Raw genomic sequence first — 18,682 nt, forward strand, 5'->3', positions numbered from 1 at the left:
GACAGGCCGTGCGCCCTGGAGCAAACATTTCTCTTTAAAAAAAAAAAAAAAAAAAAAGAGAAACCGCAGGGACAAAGCCCACAAGCACTTTCCAGACTTCCTTAAACAAAGCTTTGATGGCACATAACGGTTTACCTTTTCATGATCATGAACTCTGACACTGGAGAGGTCCACTCTACTTGTTGGCCTCTCCTTGCTGATTGACTCCACTGATCCGAGTTCGGATGTGAACACATATGTGATATATCCCTAATTAGAGTTGATTTAGCACATGGGACCAAGTATTGCTCATGAATATTGATTCCCATTAACAGCACTGACGAGCACATTATTATGCACCCTGTACCTAACTCCCTGCATGCTTTGCTTTGGCTTATGATGAATCCAGGATTTCTGAGAAAATAAATTGGTCAGAGAAATTTTGGAATCGGATGGGTCATGATACACTGAAATGCACATGAAGCCTAAGAAGGTTTAAAATGAGATTTCGAGTGGTCACTAAAGACAATTATTGCTGGAAGCTCCAAAGAGGGCGTGTGGTTTTTGCTCCACCTGCATTAATAAGAGTAGAGGAACTAAGCAAAAGAGACATTTTATGGTCCCAGAGGTTGATTCGTAGCGTAAGGCAGTATTAATTAGTCACAGGAAGCTTGTATCTAAGAGTATTTTTAGACTTACACATATCAATTTAGCTCTTGTGATAACAACAGCAACAAAGGAAAAAAAAAATTGTGTGAGCTGAAATACGACCTTCCTACAAATGCAGCTGCATGAGGACATCAGAATGGTGCCAGATTGTTGCTGATAGGGGCTAGAAATTAAGCCTAAGGCTGGAAATTAAGAACGAGGGCCAGATGTTATTTTCACGAACTCATCCACGAACCAGCAGCCAGGTTTAAGCACATGAAACCAAATTACTTTCTCTCAAATATTATTTTAATGCTCCAAGATTGGCTTGATTTGTTAAAAAAATCTCTAAAGGTAGGTGAAAAGGTTAAATAATTATCACTGGGAATTTAATAATACAAGTGACTAATGTTTATTGAACCTTTCTCACGTGCCAGACACTCTGCTCAGTGCTGTATTTACATTTGATCACATCAACACTATTAATTGGGTACATTATCACCCTCATTTTTAGCAAGGCTAGGTCAGTTTCCAAAATTGCTACAACTGGTAAAGCACAGGAGTTGGGATTTGAACCTAGAGAGATCTGATTTCAGTCCCCCCGCTGTGAACCATTTACAGCAATGACTCCTCCATCATGAAAGTGGAATACCTGGGTATTGCTATCAGATCTGGACTCTCTTTCGTCTTCCTTCCGAGGCTTGTGTGCGAGTGGCCCAAACAGCCAGCTCTCCCAGGAACCTGTCTCCCGAGGTCAGGGAGCAGCTAAGAGGTTCAGAGAAACAACAAGGTGAACCCTGCTGTGACAATCCCAGGGCTCCCTCCCTTGGTTGCATTTAGAGAGTAATAGGGAAGGACTGGAGAGCCATGGGCTAATATGGAGAACCGCGGGCTGATGTACATAGCGGTTATAGTCTTCCGTGGGGGTGAGGAGTGTGTGTGTGAACGTGCATGTGCGTGTGTACATGTGTGACATGGGGAAGGATGTTTCAAGGAGGCAGAGTGATTGTTAGGGTGCCAGGTAACCGGTCTGGACTCTCTGGATTCGTATTATAGCAGGATAAGGGCTATTAAAAAAAGCATGGTTTCAGGTTTCCACAAGATCCTGTCGTCCCCAGAAACTCCCTAATTGGGTTACTGTGCACCAGACTGTCCTTACTGACATGGATTTCTCAACGTTTGAAGCATACCACTGCGTGGGATAATAAACTTCAAGGCACTAATTTATTTAGTAGGAGGGACAAGGAGCATCCGTGTTATACTATGTGTGTGTGTTGGGGGTATGTGTGATTGTGCATGCACTCACACAAGCATGTGTACAAGTGGCCTTTCCTCTACCCGTGTTTATAGGAGAAGCCAGGCAAAAAGTGATTTTACATCCCAGTCAATCTTCAGGAAACTCCCAGGAAGTAGATTCCCTTTTTATTCCCATTTTGCAGATGAGGTAAGTGAGATGGAAACAACTTAAACCATCAACGTTAAATACCTAATACATGTTTTGAATGAGACTGGACCCAGGCAGTCTTGCTCAAGAATCTACTTTCTTAGCTACCACATTTTTCTGTTTTTTTCCCTGTGGCCAAAATCTCTTTAATATTTGTAGCAGGCCTAACGTATTATACTTCTGGGCAAGTAATATGGAAAATTATGGAGAAGAAGGAAAAATGAATGAGAAGACACATTGGAATGATTCATTTGATTGAAACTCTTCTTAGATAGGATTGTATACTTGGATTATGTTCAGTACTGATGACTTATTAGGCAATCAGATTTTAATATGAGATGTTGATTAGTGCTTTGTCCGTTTGGCGTGTATCTCTTTTGCATTTCCCACATAATTTTATGGGGATTATTGGATTTTACTTAATATTATTATCATTTGAGTTTTATTATATTAATCATTGTTTTCTAAATTACCTTTCATTTACACCTCTCTGTAGTTTCTAATTTTAACTTTTGATTAAAGAAAAGACAATGTTAGAGATTGGCTATCTTGGGGCCAGTAGGTGACATGGTGGTTGAGGTGCTGGACTCCCACATAGTTGACTGTGGTTCGGGTTCCAGACCTGGTAGCTTTCTTTCTCACTTTCTCTTTCTCTTTGTCTACCGAGCCCTATAACAAATTAAAATAATTACAAGTGAAATTAAATTAAATTAATAATTAAAAAAAAGATGGGCTATCTAAAATGTAAAGTTAAAAAAAAAAAGAGTGAGAACGTTAGTGCGGTTTAAACTGCCCAACTTAAATGTGGTGTTGACCCCTGAGGTCAATCCAATGGCTATATTCTCCTGGGGACATTCGTTCACCAGCCTGTCTCAGTCTGTTGGTATATGCAAGTTATTCGGTTTTTAGACTTGGTCTTTTATGGTTTTTAAAAGTGTAAATAGAAAGGGAGCAGGCATACTACTTTAAAATCAAATTTAGCTCAGTAATTAAATTTTCTGAAAATTAAAAAAAAATCACACACAGATGCTTTAAACTAAATAGTGGTTTATATGCACTGTCTAATGAAGGGTGTCTAAGTAAATCATTGTGTCAAACCAGCCTCTTAATATGGTTTTATTCATCCTGGTGCCTGGGTCCAACCAGATGTTTCTGTTCTTAGAACTCTTTTTTTGCTACTGACTGACACCAAGTAACACATATAATTAATATGCAAATAAAATTATCTATATAATTAGTACTTGGAGACAAGATTTTAAATAGTTCTTGTCTGTACAGATCACTTTACATATTTATATTTCTGAGGAAGGTAACTATCTAATTATGTGGCTTTTCCACAACTGTGGTTAATTTGGGCCGATTTCTAGAAATCATGTCTTAATTAGATAAAACTAATTTTTAGAGGTAGTTTAACACGTTGGTTCTTGATTTGATCGAAGGGAACTATCTTTGAATAAGTCAGTGAAAAACACTATTTGTGAAGATCTGGATTTAGCTCTATAGGGAGCCAGAATTGCTTTGGTCTAGGAGAGGCCTGGAGCACCAAGGAGGAGAAAGGCCTGTGTGAATTATTTGGTAAAGTGGAAGGATGCCAGCCACCTGCCTAGGTGTCCCAGGGATTTACTCCAGACTCATGTCAAGCAACTAGCATTTTCTCTGCATTTCAAGGATATTAAGGAAAATATAATACCTAGTTTTTTTTTTAAATTCTGCTATTCAAGCTAAATTATATACAATTTGTCCAGAACATTATTTTATTTTAGCTTGGGCTGAATACTTTGTAAGAAATAGTTGATTATAGGAATCCAGATCAGGTCTATATATTAATATTTTTAAGTTTTTTTTTTTTTTTTTTTTTGCTATAGGGCATGCTCACTCACTGTAGAGAGACAGAGATAGATAGATACAGAGAGAGAGAGAGAAAGAGAGAGAGAGAGAGAAAGTGATAAATCACCTCCTTCCCACATCCCCAAAGGGGGATGACCATGCTGCAATCCCTTCTTTTCCATTCTCCTCTCAGGAATTTGGGCGCACACACACACACGTACCCAATGTGATTCATGTTGCCAGGTCTAGGACTTGAACCATAGTTGGAACCATAGTTGGGTATGTGGGAATCTAGTGACTTCACCACCACACCACCTGCTGGCCCCTTGCTTGCTACTTTTTAAGCCATGCACAGTATTTTTTTTTTTTTTATGTGTTTACTTGTCGTATGTATGTGTTCCCTTAATTCAATAGAGTTTATAGTAATTTGAGCTAGCGTGGCAATATCATAAATATCAAGCTATGATGAGCAGCAGTAAATTCCACCCTGCCATATGACATTACTGATATCAATATCTTTCTTGGGAACCAGCAGTTAGCGTAATGGCTATGTCGCTGGATTCCCACGTAGTCGACCGCGGTTCGTGTCCCGGACCCGGTGGCTTAAAACTCACGCCGGGCGCGTGTGCGTGCGTGCCCAAGATCCCGAGAGGAGAATGGAGGAGAAGGGATTGCGGCGTGACCATCCCCCCTGGGGGGTGATTTCTCGCTTTCTGTCTCTATGTCTCTCTCTGTCTGTCTGGCGAACGCACGCGCCCTACAGTGAAAATCTCTCTCAAAAAAAAAAATAAATAAATAAAAATATCTTTCTTTATCCCAGTCCAAAGACACAGGCCTTTTCAATTAAAGGAGGAAGGTAGGTAGTGGAGGCATGAAATAGCAAGTTCAAAATGAAAGAGTTAGTGGGACCAGCAGTTAGCGTAATGGCTATGTTGCTGAACTCCCATGTAGTCGACCGTGGTTCGAGTCTCTGACCCAGTGGCTTAAACTCACGCTGGGCACGTGTGTGTGCATGCCCAAGATCCTGAGAGGAGAATGGAGGAGAAGGGATTGCAGTGTGGCTATCCCCTCTGGGGGGTGGTTTCTCGCTGTCTGTCTCTCTGTCTCTCTCTGTCTGGCGAGTGCACGTGCCTTATAGCAAAGACCTCTCAAAAAAAAAAAAAAAAACAAATTAAAAGAAACCAAAAAACCAAAATAGCTAGTGCTGAGCAGTGTTTTGACAGTGAGAGTCTCAGCAGAAAGGAATCCTGGGATGGCAAGGACTGGGGAAGGTAAACTCCCTCAATATATCAAGCCACTAAATGTTTGAGAGGATAAAAACACATATTGTTTTTTAAATTATTCATTGATTTGTGATAGTCATTGCTGAGTTCCCTTCTTGCTCACTGCCTGAGGGTTCAAATTGTGCATGGCTTATGGTCCATGTGCAATCCATTCAAATTTTCTCTGATTTTTCTGCGAGGCCACAATGACTCATTTCTGCCTCTTTGGCTATTTAAGATTCTCTTCTTTTCGATTTAAACCTATTCTATCTACTGCTTTGTTTTGGCTTTCTCTGAGGAAGAATTTCTTTCATAAAGAAATCTTTATTTCTTATTTATTTGGCATTACTATGTTTCTGACTTCCAGATGACTGATTTTTTTTTTTTTTTGGTCTGCTTTTATGTATCAGGAGGACGCAAATACAGGGACATGGTGCTGGTTGTCCTTAGCTCATGAGCTCTGGGTCTGTTAGCCATTGATATTGATAATCTGTGGCTAAACCATACACGTCTGCTCACTTGGGCTTGGTGCTTTTATTCTCTCTCTTTTAAAAAATGTTATTATTATTTTATACATTCAATCTCTATACACCGTTTAGCTTGTTTTGAATTTATCCAACATGCAATATACCTCAGACCAGTCCAGTTGAGAACACTATACACGTTATTATAGATAATAAACCATTTCTGTGTCCCATAAATGTCTTACTTCTCTATTTTTCTCCCTAATTTCTTTCCCTTCCCTCTTCTCATCTCCCTCCCTCCTTCCACACTGTCTCCAGTGTCTATAACTATTTTCAGTGCTTTTATCTTGGGCTTGGTGCTTATGTGAGGCAATCATTCTTGCAGCTCAGAGAAAATGTAAGTTGGAAGCTGAGCTCCTAATTTTGATCTTATCACCTCCATAAGCAGACTTCACTAGTCTGTTTAGAAGTTACTATGAATTTTATCTAACAGCTAGAACCCTAGTTTGGGGGGAGCTCAATTAAAAATTATTCCTTTGGAAAAAAAAAATCTTTCCTCAGTTCCAAGATTCTCAAAAGTTTGAGTATCCCACATATTTGAATATCTGCATAGGACTTACTGATAGGGCATTTTATTTTGATCCAAGGCAGACTGGATGGATTGGGATTCCTTCTCACTAACTCGGAAATCCACCGTCATTTGAGCAGCTACATGGTGCATGGCATCTGGATACCAGAAGTCAATCTGTAGAGATGAGTTCAAGATTAGTAACAGTTTATTTGCTCACCCAACATATATTTATTAAGAAACGACCATGTGCTGGGGCCAATAAGTGGTGTAGGGGTTAATGCACTGGACTACCACATGGTCGACTGTGGTTCAAGTCCTGGACCCAGCAACTTGAAACTCACACACCAGGTGCATGTACGTGTGTGCCCAAAATCCTGAGAGGAGAATGGAGGAGAAGGGATTGTGGCATGGCCATCCTTTCCAGGGGTGATTTCTCAGTTTCTATTTTTTGCTATAGCAAAAATCTCTCTCAATAAATAAGTAAATAAATAAATAAATAAAAGAAAAAGTAATGACCACGTGTTATATACTATATGAGAATTTGGAGCTTTGTGAGACTAAGATATAAGCTATTTTTAAAATAAGCATATGAGATTTTTGCAAATATATATAAGAACTATTGAATATTAAGGGATGGAAAAGAAACCATTTATATTAATCACTTTTTCAATTAATCACTTTGCATTCTGTCAATGCAAAAATGATGGGCAATTCTTGTTTCATCTATTTGCTGACACAATGTTGGGGCTGAATGTGATTAGTTCATAATTAGTTAAACCAGAGCATGTTTCTAATTAGTAATTTCAGTAAAATATCTGACTCTGTTCCTCCAGTCAGGCTGCAAAACTCTATGTTCCCATAACCTTGAGAATTCCTGGAGATTTCTATCCGACAGAAGATGGAGTCTCTCAACCCTGTCATTTTTCTAGCAATATGTCCTTGGGGAAGTTACCAAATTTCTTTGAATTTTAGTCCTGTCTCCTGAAAACTGAAGTTAATGATGGGGCCAGCAGGTGGCATGGTGATTGGGGCTCTGGACTCCCATTTGGTCGACTGTGGTTCAAGTCCTGGTCCTGGTGGTTTGAGATTCACACCAGGCTCGTGTGTGTGCGTGTCTAGAGTCCTGAGAGGAGAAGGAGGAAAAGGGATTGCAGGATGGCCATCTTCCCTAGAGAGGTGATTTCTCACTTTCCTTCTCTATGTCTGTCTCTCTCTCTTTCTCTGGTGAGTGCACATGCCCTATGGTAAAATAACTTTTGAAAAAAAAAAAGTGAAGCTAATGAGACCTCACTGAGAGTACTCTGAAGACTATAACAGCTATGAATTCTGGGACTTGTGTTCCTTTAACAAGTACTGATTTCCTCCTCTTTCTTTTCCCCAGCTGAGAATTTCAGAAATTAGGTGTATGAGTCTGGAATGACAGTGTTAGGTTACCATAGCTTTGAGAAAATTTTCTGTGGGTCTTCAAAATGATATTCAATTGTGAAACCAAATGAAATGAGTCTCAAGCCTGGAAAATGTGAAGGAAATATTCTATTTCTATCCATCACACCAACTTTGTAGGTGTGTCTAAATCTGCATGGCTGCTTCAAATCTCCCTGTACCTTTAGGTCATTTGAATATGTGACACTGTGAGGCTGCTGCAAATCAACCAATGTCTGTATACTTTGGCAGAAAATGTATAGCAGGAGTTGGATAGATGAGAGATGTAGTATGATTTAAAGGCATATCAGAAAGGGCAATCTTATCATAATAGAAATTTCTCTATTCTATCAGGGTAATGTAGAGAAGAGTTTAGAACTCATTGGACTCCATAAGGCTATATTAAACAACAGGCACTGAGTCAGATGGCCACAGTTGTGAGGCTTATAGGGTCTTATGTGAAGCAAAAAGTTTAGTGTGGGAGACAGCCATATGCACGTGTTTCCAGCATGTTAACCCACGTCAGGGAAGGGACAGGGAATTCTCAGAGCACAAGGAACAACCTAGGGTGGGTCATGAGTGTTGAGAGAGAAGACCTCTCACAGGAGACATTGCTTGAGCTGGATCTTGAAGACAAAGTAGGGCTCAGTCAGGCAAAGAAGGGAAACACATTCCTCATGAGAAAGATGTATTGGGCCAAGGTGAGTGAGTTTTTGATGTTTATGGAGTTTGAAGTCAGTGAGAAAGAGGGTGGTAGAACAGGAGATAAAAAAGCTGGCAGTTAGGCTGATTAAGAAGGACTTTGAATGTTGTACTAACCAACAGAAAATGCTTCTGGTGGGACCAGCAGATGGCGTAATGGTTACATTTCTGGATTCCCATGTAGTCTACTGAAGTTGGAGTTCTAGACCCAGCAGCTTAAAACTCAGGCTGGGCATGTGTGCATGTGTGCATGTCCAAAGTTCCAAGAGGAGACTGGAAGAGAAGGATGGAGGGGGATGGCCATTCCCCCTGGGGAGTGATTTCTCACTTTCTGTCTCTCGGTCGAGTATGTGCACCCAATAGCTAAAACCTATCTTAAAAAAAAGCTTCTAGGGCTAGTGATTAAGGGAACTGACTCCTACATAGCCGACAAAGTTTGAATCCCAGCCCAGAAAACTTGAAAAATATGCCAGATGGATGTACAGGCAAGCCCCAAATTCTAACAGGATGGAGAAATGAAGAAGGGGGAATTGCAGTGTGACCATACCCCATTGGAAAGCACTTTCTCCTCCCCCACACCCCCTCTGTCTTTTTTCTATTGAGTGCACATGCTCTCTGGAAAACGAAAAAAGAAAAATAGGAAATGCTTCTATGGTGCTTCTTATGGCCAGATCTGTTTTTGAGTACCACTCAAAGAATACTTAGTCTTTGCAACACTCTTAGAAGGTAAGTATGATCATTATTCCTATTTTACAGAGGAGAAAGTTGAGGCCCACAGAGGATAAATAGTTGCCTATGGTCACAGAGCCAGTGAAGAGTTGGGATTTGAGCCTTAGCTTTAGTTCTGAAGACCATACTCTTTTTCACATGAGGCTACCTCTCAATAACAAGATTCAAAGGGAGGAAGCAAATAGATTCAAATAGAGAGAGCAATCTAGGTGCAATGCAGACCTGGCTTTGTGGGAGAAGCATTAGAACCCTGAATGCTAGTTAACAGACTACTGAAATTGTCTTGATAAGAGGTAGAGTGGACAGCAACTTGGCTAGGCGGTGGGAAGGAAAGGAAAGTGTGGATTTTAGAAACATGCAGGAAATCAGATAGACAGGAATTTTGATTGATTTGGTGTGGTGATAAGAGTGTATGTAATTAGAATAAATCCCAGATTCCATCCTAAATCTGATATGTGATCACCTTTCTGATCTTTAGTTCAGTTCTTCTCTTTTTAAGTAGGTTTAAATTATGGCCCCAACATTGAAAATCTGTTGGGGGATTTGAAATGAGACAGGTTACTGAAGTTGGAGTTCTAGACCCAGCAGCTTAAAACTCAGGCTGGGCATGTGTGCATGTGTGCGTGTCCAAAGTTCCAAGAGGAGACTGGAAGAGAAGGATGGAGGGGGATGGCCATTCCCCCTGGGGAGTGATTTCTCACTTTCTGTCTCTCGGTCGAGTATGTGCACCCAATAGCTAAAACCTATCTTAAAAAAAAGCTTCTAGGGCTAGTGATTAAGGGAACTGACTCCTACATAGCCGACAAAGTTTGAATCCCAGCCCAGAAAACTTGAAAAATATGCCAGATGGATGTACAGGCAAGCCCCAAATTCTAACAGGATGGAGAAATGAAGAAGGGGGAATTGCAGTGTGACCATACCCCATTGGAAAGCACTTTCTCCTCCCCCACACCCCCTCTGTCTTTTTTCTATTGAGTGCACATGCTCTCTGGAAAACGAAAAAAGAAAAATAGGAAATGCTTCTATGGTGCTTCTTATGGCCAGATCTGTTTTTGAGTACCACTCAAAGAATACTTAGTCTTTGCAACACTCTTAGAAGGTAAGTATGATCATTATTCCTATTTTACAGAGGAGAAAGTTGAGGCCCACAGAGGATAAATAGTTGCCTATGGTCACAGAGCCAGTGAAGAGTTGGGATTTGAGCCTTAGCTTTAGTTCTGAAGACCATACTCTTTTTCACATGAGGCTACCTCTCAATAACAAGATTCAAAGGGAGGAAGCAAATAGATTCAAATAGAGAGAGCAATCTAGGTGCAATGCAGACCTGGCTTTGTGGGAGAAGCATTAGAACCCTGAATGCTAGTTAACAGACTACTGAAATTGTCTTGATAAGAGGTAGAGTGGACAGCAACTTGGCTAGGCGGTGGGAAGGAAAGGAAAGTGTGGATTTTAGAAACATGCAGGAAATCAGATAGACAGGAATTTTGATTGATTTGGTGTGGTGATAAGAGTGTATGTAATTAGAATAAATCCCAGATTCCATCCTAAATCTGATATGTGATCACCTTTCTGATCTTTAGTTCAGTTCTTCTCTTTTTAAGTAGGTTTAAATTATGGCCCCAACATTGAAAATCTGTTGGGGGATTTGAAATGAGACAGGTAAGGTGGCTGACATATATACCTTGTGTTTAGAAATAGCTAAATAAATGACAAAATGATGATTTTAGCCTGTTGGATTAAAAAAAAAGATAGAAAGAAACTGACCTAACTTTGAGTACCCTTTTAAAACATATCTGCTCCTGGAAATGGTCTTGTTCTGATATCAGCCAGTCTCTGGATGTTATCAGTTAGTAGTTTAAGGAAAATGATCCCACCAGTGGAGATTAGGTGAGGGATGGGGAGAATGCGACCCTAAGTCACCAGAAGGGATGAAAAAGAAGCCCGATAAAGGTATCAAGAACATCCTCTTATTTCATAATTTTACCTAGATAAAGTTGTGATCTGTGAAGCTTTGGGGAGATAAAACAGAAATAGTAGTCTGGGAAAACAAAATAAAAACAAAACAAAAAAATGAAGTATTGGCTGTGGGCTGAATGAGCCAAGCAACTCTTGCATTTCCCTTTATGTCTGATTGTCCTTGGTAGCTCTGTAGACATTAAAAGTAAGATAAAAAATAAGCACCTTTCTAGCAGACAGAAAAAAAAAAATTCTCTAAATGCTTTACCTCATTGGTTTTGGCCAAGTCCTTTATGATGTTAGCTTCTTTCTCATCCTGGATTTTCACGCGGAACACCTTCTCCCTGTAAGAAGGCAAAATATAAGAATGTGAAGTGTGAAGAAGCATTCCTTCATCCTCCTCCCGCACAAAGACTGGCAGGCGGGATGGTGAGTTCACCTGTCGAAGCGGACAGGAGCAATGGCGAGTGTGGTCGCAATTAAACCCATGGGCAGGATGAACCTCATGGTTCTTCTCTTCCTGCCCTGGGACTGTCTGCTGGTTTTATGCCTTGGCCCTTATCTTGAGAAGCAGCTGATTTCCTCTGAGGATTCTGTTGGCCAAGTTGTTTTCCCCACCCTCCACCTCCATGTTTTTTCAGTTGAGGACCGAGGGAGAAACAGGAACACTAACTGCCCATGCTACTCAATGACCTTTTATGATAGAGAATACCCATTTCACAGATAAAGGATGGCAGGCAAATTACTTTCACGTACAATTTGTCCAAGGCAAGAGAGCTAGTATATTCACAGAACCAGGATTTGAACCCAATTCTGTTTGTACTAAAATACTACTCTACTACTCTGCTTGTATCGAAGATGGAAGAAATTAGTTTTTAAGTCTGCACTTAGAGCCAAAGGTAAATTTGGGCGTCTGGCCATAGAACTTTGGAAGATGTCCTTAATAATGTAAAATACATGAAAACTAGGCTGTAAATTGTTAAATTAAAACATTTAAATCACAAAATATTTTGAATGTACTAAAAATGCTGTTAAAACACTGGAAAACATTGCTGTGTTTGCCACCTAGATTTTAGGTGGTAACACTTCTGCCGTATTTGTCTGCACCTGTCTTTGTAAAGAAGTAAACATTACACTATATCCAGAATATGAGTAATCTAATAGAATGAGTAAATTTATCTAATCAAATAACTTATTAAAATTTCCTCTTAAAACTACCTCTTCATGTGGTGAATATGTTTTTTTTTTTTTTTTTTTTTTTTGAGGTTTTTGCTATAGGACATGTGTGCTTACCAGAAAGACAGAGACAGAGACAGAAAGTGAGAAATCACCACCCAAGAGGGTATGGCCATACTGCAGTCCTTTCTTCTCCATTCCCCTCTCAGAATCTTGGGCATGCATGCACATATGCCCAGCATGAGTTTAAGCCACCAGATCCAGGACTTGAACCGTGGTCGACTACATGGGAGTCCAGGGACATAGCCATTACGCCATCAGTTGTTCAGGTTGAATATGTTTATATCCTTGACTTGTGTATTGCGTACTGCATACAAGCTTTTAAAGACCATTCTGTACCCTACAAAAGATGTGTGATGAGTATATGTAAATCATAAATTACAATAAATATTTTTTAAAAATAGGTCACTGTATTAATAAATGATAGTAAGCATTTTCATGTGTATTAGTTTTTTTTCTTTTTAAAAACTACCTCTTCACATTGGCAAGTGTATAGATGGTTGTATATGAAACTTCTCAGAGTTGCTGTTACATATTTTTATTAAAAATTAGTGTTGAGAAGATGCCCCATTATATGTACACCTGCAATAACTCCATTTCTCTTTATCTTATAGGTAGGTGACATAACTTAATTCCTTTTATTTCTTCAGAGAGATCCCCCTACTTAAACCCTGCAGGTGAGGGAGAGGAGTGTTTTACAGATGCCTTCATCTTGTTAACATTGGTTGGGTAATTTCATCAGTACTAGGAAGTCCCAAAGCAAAGGTTTGCTCCATGGTTTTTGACTAAAGGTGCTTTTGACTAGGAAAGTGAAAAAGGAAGAGCTCGACTTTGGATTTAGGTAGACATCACCTCAGAAAGGCTACCCGTAGGTAGACATCACCTCAGAAGGACTACCAGTAGTTACATCATTTTGAGCTGGCTATCTAGTCACCCTGGCCTTTGGTTTCCTCATTTAAAAAAATTATTTTATTATTTATTTATTTTAATTTGACCAGAGAGAGAGAGAGAAAGCAAACTGCCAGGTCTAGGACTCAAACCATAGACAGCCACGTGGGAATCCAGCACCTTAACCACCATGCTACCTGCTGGCCCCGGTTTCCTCATTTGTAAATGGAGAGGTTAATGTGACTCAAATACCCGGCAGTGAGGGCTACATAAGATAGCCTATGTAAGGACTGGGTACATGATAAGTCATAGAAAACATGCCCTTGCCCTTTAGGCAGTTGATAAAATTATCAGGCCCTGTAAGCAGACACAGTCAGCCCCTGTCAGGCTGCACAACTGATGAGTATCAGCGTGTATCATGTGGTAGATTAAAGTGGGGTTAAAACAAGTCCTTGCTGATTCCAACCTAGCTACTGTAAGAAAAAAATGAATATTCTAACTGTTCACAGTTTTACCTTTTGATTCCAAAAGTAATAAATGCCCATTGGAAAGAATTTTTCAAAATACAATAAGTAGAAAGAAGAAAGTAGAAATCTCCCTTTAATTCTAACATTCTGATATATTAGACTTTTCTGTGTGACTGGTTTTAAACTATATAAAGAAGGATTCTATGTCTTTCAGGAAAGTAGGAGGAAAATTTCTATTTTTGTCTTGAGGCTCTAGATGAATGTTTGGAGGACCCTGGTATTTTTCAGGATAACTCTTTGATGATAAGGAAACATTTTTTTTTTTTTTTTGTATCTGTGGCATATTGACAATGTCCTGTTTTCGGACTAGAACATAAACATATGATGCATTTTAAGACTGTCTTACTCCAGCCTACTCTAATTTAGCTTCTGAAAAAAGAATATATTTCGAGAATATTCTGGAGCTTTTTCTCAGAATGAAACTATTTCTTGGCATGCATAGTTTAATGCAACCTTTTATTATTGCATCAAGATTTACAAAAGGTCTTGGCATATGTATGGAGTGAGATGAATAGTTGTTGAACACCATATTATTTTAGGATTGACTATGGGATGTTTCATAGCTTAAATTAATCTCTTTAAAAAGGACTTTAAACTGGAATGCTTCACACAGCAATAATTTTTCATCTTTCTGGAGCTTTGCACTCCTAGGATTTTTGTAGCAGTGTGTGTTGAGCCATGCTTTAAAATGTTATTTTATTTTTGTACTGTGGTTTTTAAAATATATTGCAGTATATTATATGAAAGAGTGTCCTATAAAGTAGAAGTGATAGCTCTTTTGTGAATTACTAAAATTTTTCAAATAATTTTCCATCTATAAAATGAATTCAATAACTTCTAGAGTACCTTTAGACATCTCATAAAGAGTATGTTGAAAGAATTCGCTTTTATTTTTGGAGAAGTTTTTGCTGTAGGGTGTGGGCACTTGCCAGAAAGACAAGGAGAGACAGAGAGACAGAAAGTGAGAAATCACACCCCAGGGGGGATGGTCACACCGCAATCCCCTCTCCTCCTTTCTCCTCTCGGGATCTTGGGCATGCATGCACATGCGCCCGGCCTGAGTTTAAGCCACTGGGTCTGGGACTCGAACTGCGGTCGACTACATGGGAGTCCAGCAACACAGCCATTACACTAACTACTGGTCCCAGAATTCCCTCTTGATTATAGATGTTGGATTCTTAACATTAATATGAAACCACCCAGTAAATGCTGCAGCAAAGCCTGTCCTCATTAGCTGTGGCAGAGGTGGCATTTTGGGCAAATATGGGGTATATAATTCAGGTAGTGTCAGACCCCGTAGGGGGAGATGAACTCTGTTCTTTTGAAATGACCTAATGCAATCAAAAGCCCACTTGATTCCCAAATGAACTCACTGACTTGTCATAGCTCTTCTTTTCCTTCTAGGTCTTAAATTCTCTTTTTGACCAACTCATGGAGGTTAGTTAGCAAAACGCAGATGAACACATGGCTTGAGATTCCAGAAATGTAAGAATTCCGTTACCCACACTGGAAAACCACTTTTGCTATTTTTCAGTTATATTATTTGAGGAAGTAAAGATTCCAGGGGCCATTCCCATGCTGTTGTTAATTTTTGTTTCGGGAATATGAGAGCTTGGTGTTGAAGGAAGGGCTCAGGGTCAGGGTGAGTACAGGTTCAAGGAGGAAGGAAAGGAGGTGCTCTTACAGCCTGGGGCTCCTGAGGAGTCAGAGCTGGGTGCCACGAGGCACCATTGCGCTGAGGAGAACTAGGGAAGACTTCTGCTCTTTCTGCTTTTCTTGATTTATCTCAGGCAAGTGGAACTCCTAGTCAACTGGCTATTAACTTTCAGTAGGTGAGAGTTTAGCAGAATGTCTTAGGGGCAGGAAATGTCAGATTTCAAATGAGGATATTTACATATTTGTTCTCATATTCTTTATTCTCCTTAACAATTTCTTGGAATTTTGAAAGTACCTGGAAAGTATTATGAAAAAACCGTGCATGGATTAAAACATTTTTATTTTTTTGCACCAAAATACACTTATACTTTAATTCCACTTTCCCACAGTCATGTTTGGAGTCCCCTTATAGTTCTGTTTTCCATTTTAGAACACTCAATGTAAGAACTTTGGGGTGCTGTTTATGGGTTAGCCACGTGATTTCTGTACTTTGGGCCATGGCATCTTGTAGTTAGGGATTGACGTTATCCACCAGAGGGAAATATCTTGTAGATCTGGAATTGAATGACACATCCTCCATAAGATAACTTCACTGTGATAACTTGGCTAAGTTAGCCTTCAATTCACAACATAGATATCACTTAGGATGGGAGAAAGGCCATTGAGCCAAATTACATCTGTGTTTAACATTACCATCGGTATGTTGACTATTCATGTTAATTTCTTTTTGGCACTCGAGTCTCTCTCATGTATTTAAATGATGGATTACTAAATTGTTTTGAAGGTGATTGCTTGACAACTGGCAGCAGCTGCACTGCTACCATCTAGTGGACAATAAATGCTTGACAACTTACACATCAACCATTGTGACTTTAAGAAGTCTTGGAATAGAATGCTCTGTAGCTGTTTGAACATATTATGCTCAGTAGGAAACTCTTATGCTCCTTGAATCTAGTGATACATAGGGAATCATGAGTTAATATTTTGTTCTGTGATTTTAAAGTAGCAAATGCCCCCAAGTTATAACTTAAACACCTTATTCTTTGATAATTTGAGCTTTGCACAATATGCTCCAACATTGACACATTTGATTCTAATTCTGAAAAATTGCAAGTCATGTCTGAAGTACAAGGGATAGAATAATTTTGCTGCTTTCATTCTTGACCCAACTGATCCAGCCAGGGTCCATGGCATCTTTTTGTCTTATTTTCAATCTGCTTTCTACACCATAGCGTAATTGGTATATATGTAAAAGCATTAAAAAAACAAAACCAAAAACAAACCTCCAATCAAGTCACTTACAAATTAACAATTCCTGAAGCTAGCAGGTGGAATGAGGGTTGGGGACGTTGGACTCCCACATGGCCAACTATGATTCAAGTCCTGAACCTGGAGGCTTGCTTTCTCACTTTCTCTCTCTCTCTCTCTCTGTGTGCATCTCTCTCTAGAAATATTTAAATAATAATAGTAAATAAAGTTAAGTAAAAGAATTCTTTAAAAAAAAATGAGAAAAAGTTAACATCTTCTGTAGCATCCCATTGTTCTTAGACCAATGTCTCAAGCCCTTACCGTGATCTAAGCGCTGCTTGATCTGGTACCTACTCCCTCCCCAGCTCCCACATATTCTTCTCCTCCCTTAATTTCACCCTCACTGGATTTTTGCTCCACCTTCTGAGGAGTCCCAGACCTGGAAATGGTACTGCCTTTGCCCAACCAATTGTGATTAATTTCTCAGGTTATTGTCCTTCCTGGGAGAGCCTTCTCCTTCACATCAGGTAGGTAGACTTTATGTGTTCTTTTTGTGTAGTTCATCCAACATTTATGTGCTTAATGTAGATTAAATCACCAGTTATTAAGTTATAAATTAATCATTTGTTTAATGTCTATTTTCCCAAATGGCTTATATACTCACTGAATGTAGCAATGCTTCCTATCTTTTTCATTGTTCTGTCTTCAATTGGTTGGGAAAGTGCTTGGCACATACTAACCCTAAACCTAGCTTGAATGAGCTGAGATGAAAGCTAGACCAAGATGGAGTCTGTTTTGTCAATATCAGGTTTTATGGTTCTAAATTTCCCTATATATTTCGTATTATTCACAAGCCTTTCCCTATAGTCTGTGTGTCTCTGCGCTCTGCCAGTGTTTTCACACAAAACAGCGAGGATTTAAAGTCATATATCAACACCTGAACATGGCTTGCTTAGTCATATGTTCAGACTACTTTTTCCCCAAAGAAGAAGGCAATCCATCATGTTTTCCAATGAGAACGATTTACTTTTATTAGGATATAGTAAAAGATCCAAGTAGTATCATAGACTCATAAGCTTAAAAGAAAGATTAGGATCTGTGAAACATCCAGGCAAACACGAATAAGAATTCAGAACAGAAAAGAAACAAAACAAAGCAAAAAACGGAGCATTTTGAAATAAGGCTCCCTGTGTCCTCCACTAGTACAGGTGTTCCAGGACGTAGCTGGCGATGTGCTTGATGGCCAACAGCGTCTCCTCACAGGTCGCCCGGATCTGGGACTCGGGGAGGGCAAAGCCATACCGGCCCTTATCCCGGAGTTCAAAGGTGAAGGAATACTTGATCCCTTGGTCATAAGCCCAGTCGTCAGAGCCTCCAGCAGCAGGATCTGAAATACGCAAATGGAAGACATATTTACAAAAACTAATCTAGGAAAGAGATTTTAAAAGATCACCCATTTTAAAAATGATTAAGTCCAATCTTACTCCTAAAACTACTTTGTGGGAGCCCTATGTCTAATGCACCAAAAAGTATGTAATTTATGATTGAAATTCTTAGCATACTTGTGTGCCGTGGTCAACCATACTGTACAGTATGTGATTTGTTTACAAAATACATATAATATCTGGGAAAAGAATATGTGTTTTCCAGGAAAACAAAGAAAGTTACATGATAACTGTCAGGCAAAAACAAGGAGAGAGAGAGAAAAAAAAAAAAGAGAGTAAGCTACATGATAAATTGGAGAGAAGACTCCCAATCCTGCTGGAACTCTACTGAGTGGTGAATTTGGAGCAGCTGAGGGCAGGCTGTGTCTTCATTTGTGTATCTTCAGTGAAGGATTTGCGTAGGATTTGCACAGATTAGGCACACTCACTCAGCTATTAGGCTGTCTAATAAGTCTATTGTTACAAACATGTAGAATTGTAATCACATGTTCATTTCTCCAATTATTTATTTATTCAGTCAACAGTTGTACAGCCCCCACTGAAAAGTAGGTCATGGACCCAACTCCGGAGAGGCCTGGACAAAAAAGAAACATTGTCCCTGCCCTCCAAGGGCTTACAGCATCATGGAAAAAGACATCTCATTGAATTAGTCTGAATAGAACATACAGGAAGCTCACA

General features: G+C 39.5%; 2 protein-coding genes across 2 annotated transcripts in view; both read right to left on the reverse strand.

Annotated features, from left to right (window-relative positions):
• CPA3 (carboxypeptidase A3) overlaps nucleotides 1-11,520 on the reverse strand; it is a 30,813-nt gene extending 19,293 nt beyond the window's left edge. The window contains exons 1-3 of the mRNA XM_006150907.3: nucleotides 11,444-11,520; nucleotides 11,273-11,348; nucleotides 6,245-6,369 (exon numbers count right to left, since the gene is read on the reverse strand). Of these exons, the coding sequence (XP_006150969.1) occupies nucleotides 6,245-6,369; nucleotides 11,273-11,348; nucleotides 11,444-11,511 (269 nt within the window). The 5' untranslated portion in view covers nucleotides 11,512-11,520. The remainder of the gene's footprint in view (nucleotides 1-6,244; nucleotides 6,370-11,272; nucleotides 11,349-11,443) is intronic.
• A 6,044-nt stretch (nucleotides 11,521-17,564) lies between these two features.
• Nucleotides 17,565-18,682, reverse strand: part of CPB1 (carboxypeptidase B1) — a 39,429-nt gene continuing 38,311 nt past the window's right edge. The window contains exon 11 of the mRNA XM_006150908.2: nucleotides 17,565-17,946. Coding sequence (XP_006150970.1) covers nucleotides 17,759-17,946 — 188 coding nt within the window. The 3' untranslated portion in view covers nucleotides 17,565-17,758. The remainder of the gene's footprint in view (nucleotides 17,947-18,682) is intronic.

This window comes from Tupaia chinensis, unplaced genomic scaffold (assembly GCF_000334495.1).
Source record: "Tupaia chinensis unplaced genomic scaffold, TupChi_1.0 Scaffold000304_1, whole genome shotgun sequence".
NCBI classification, from domain to species: Eukaryota; Metazoa; Chordata; class Mammalia; order Scandentia; family Tupaiidae; genus Tupaia; species Tupaia belangeri.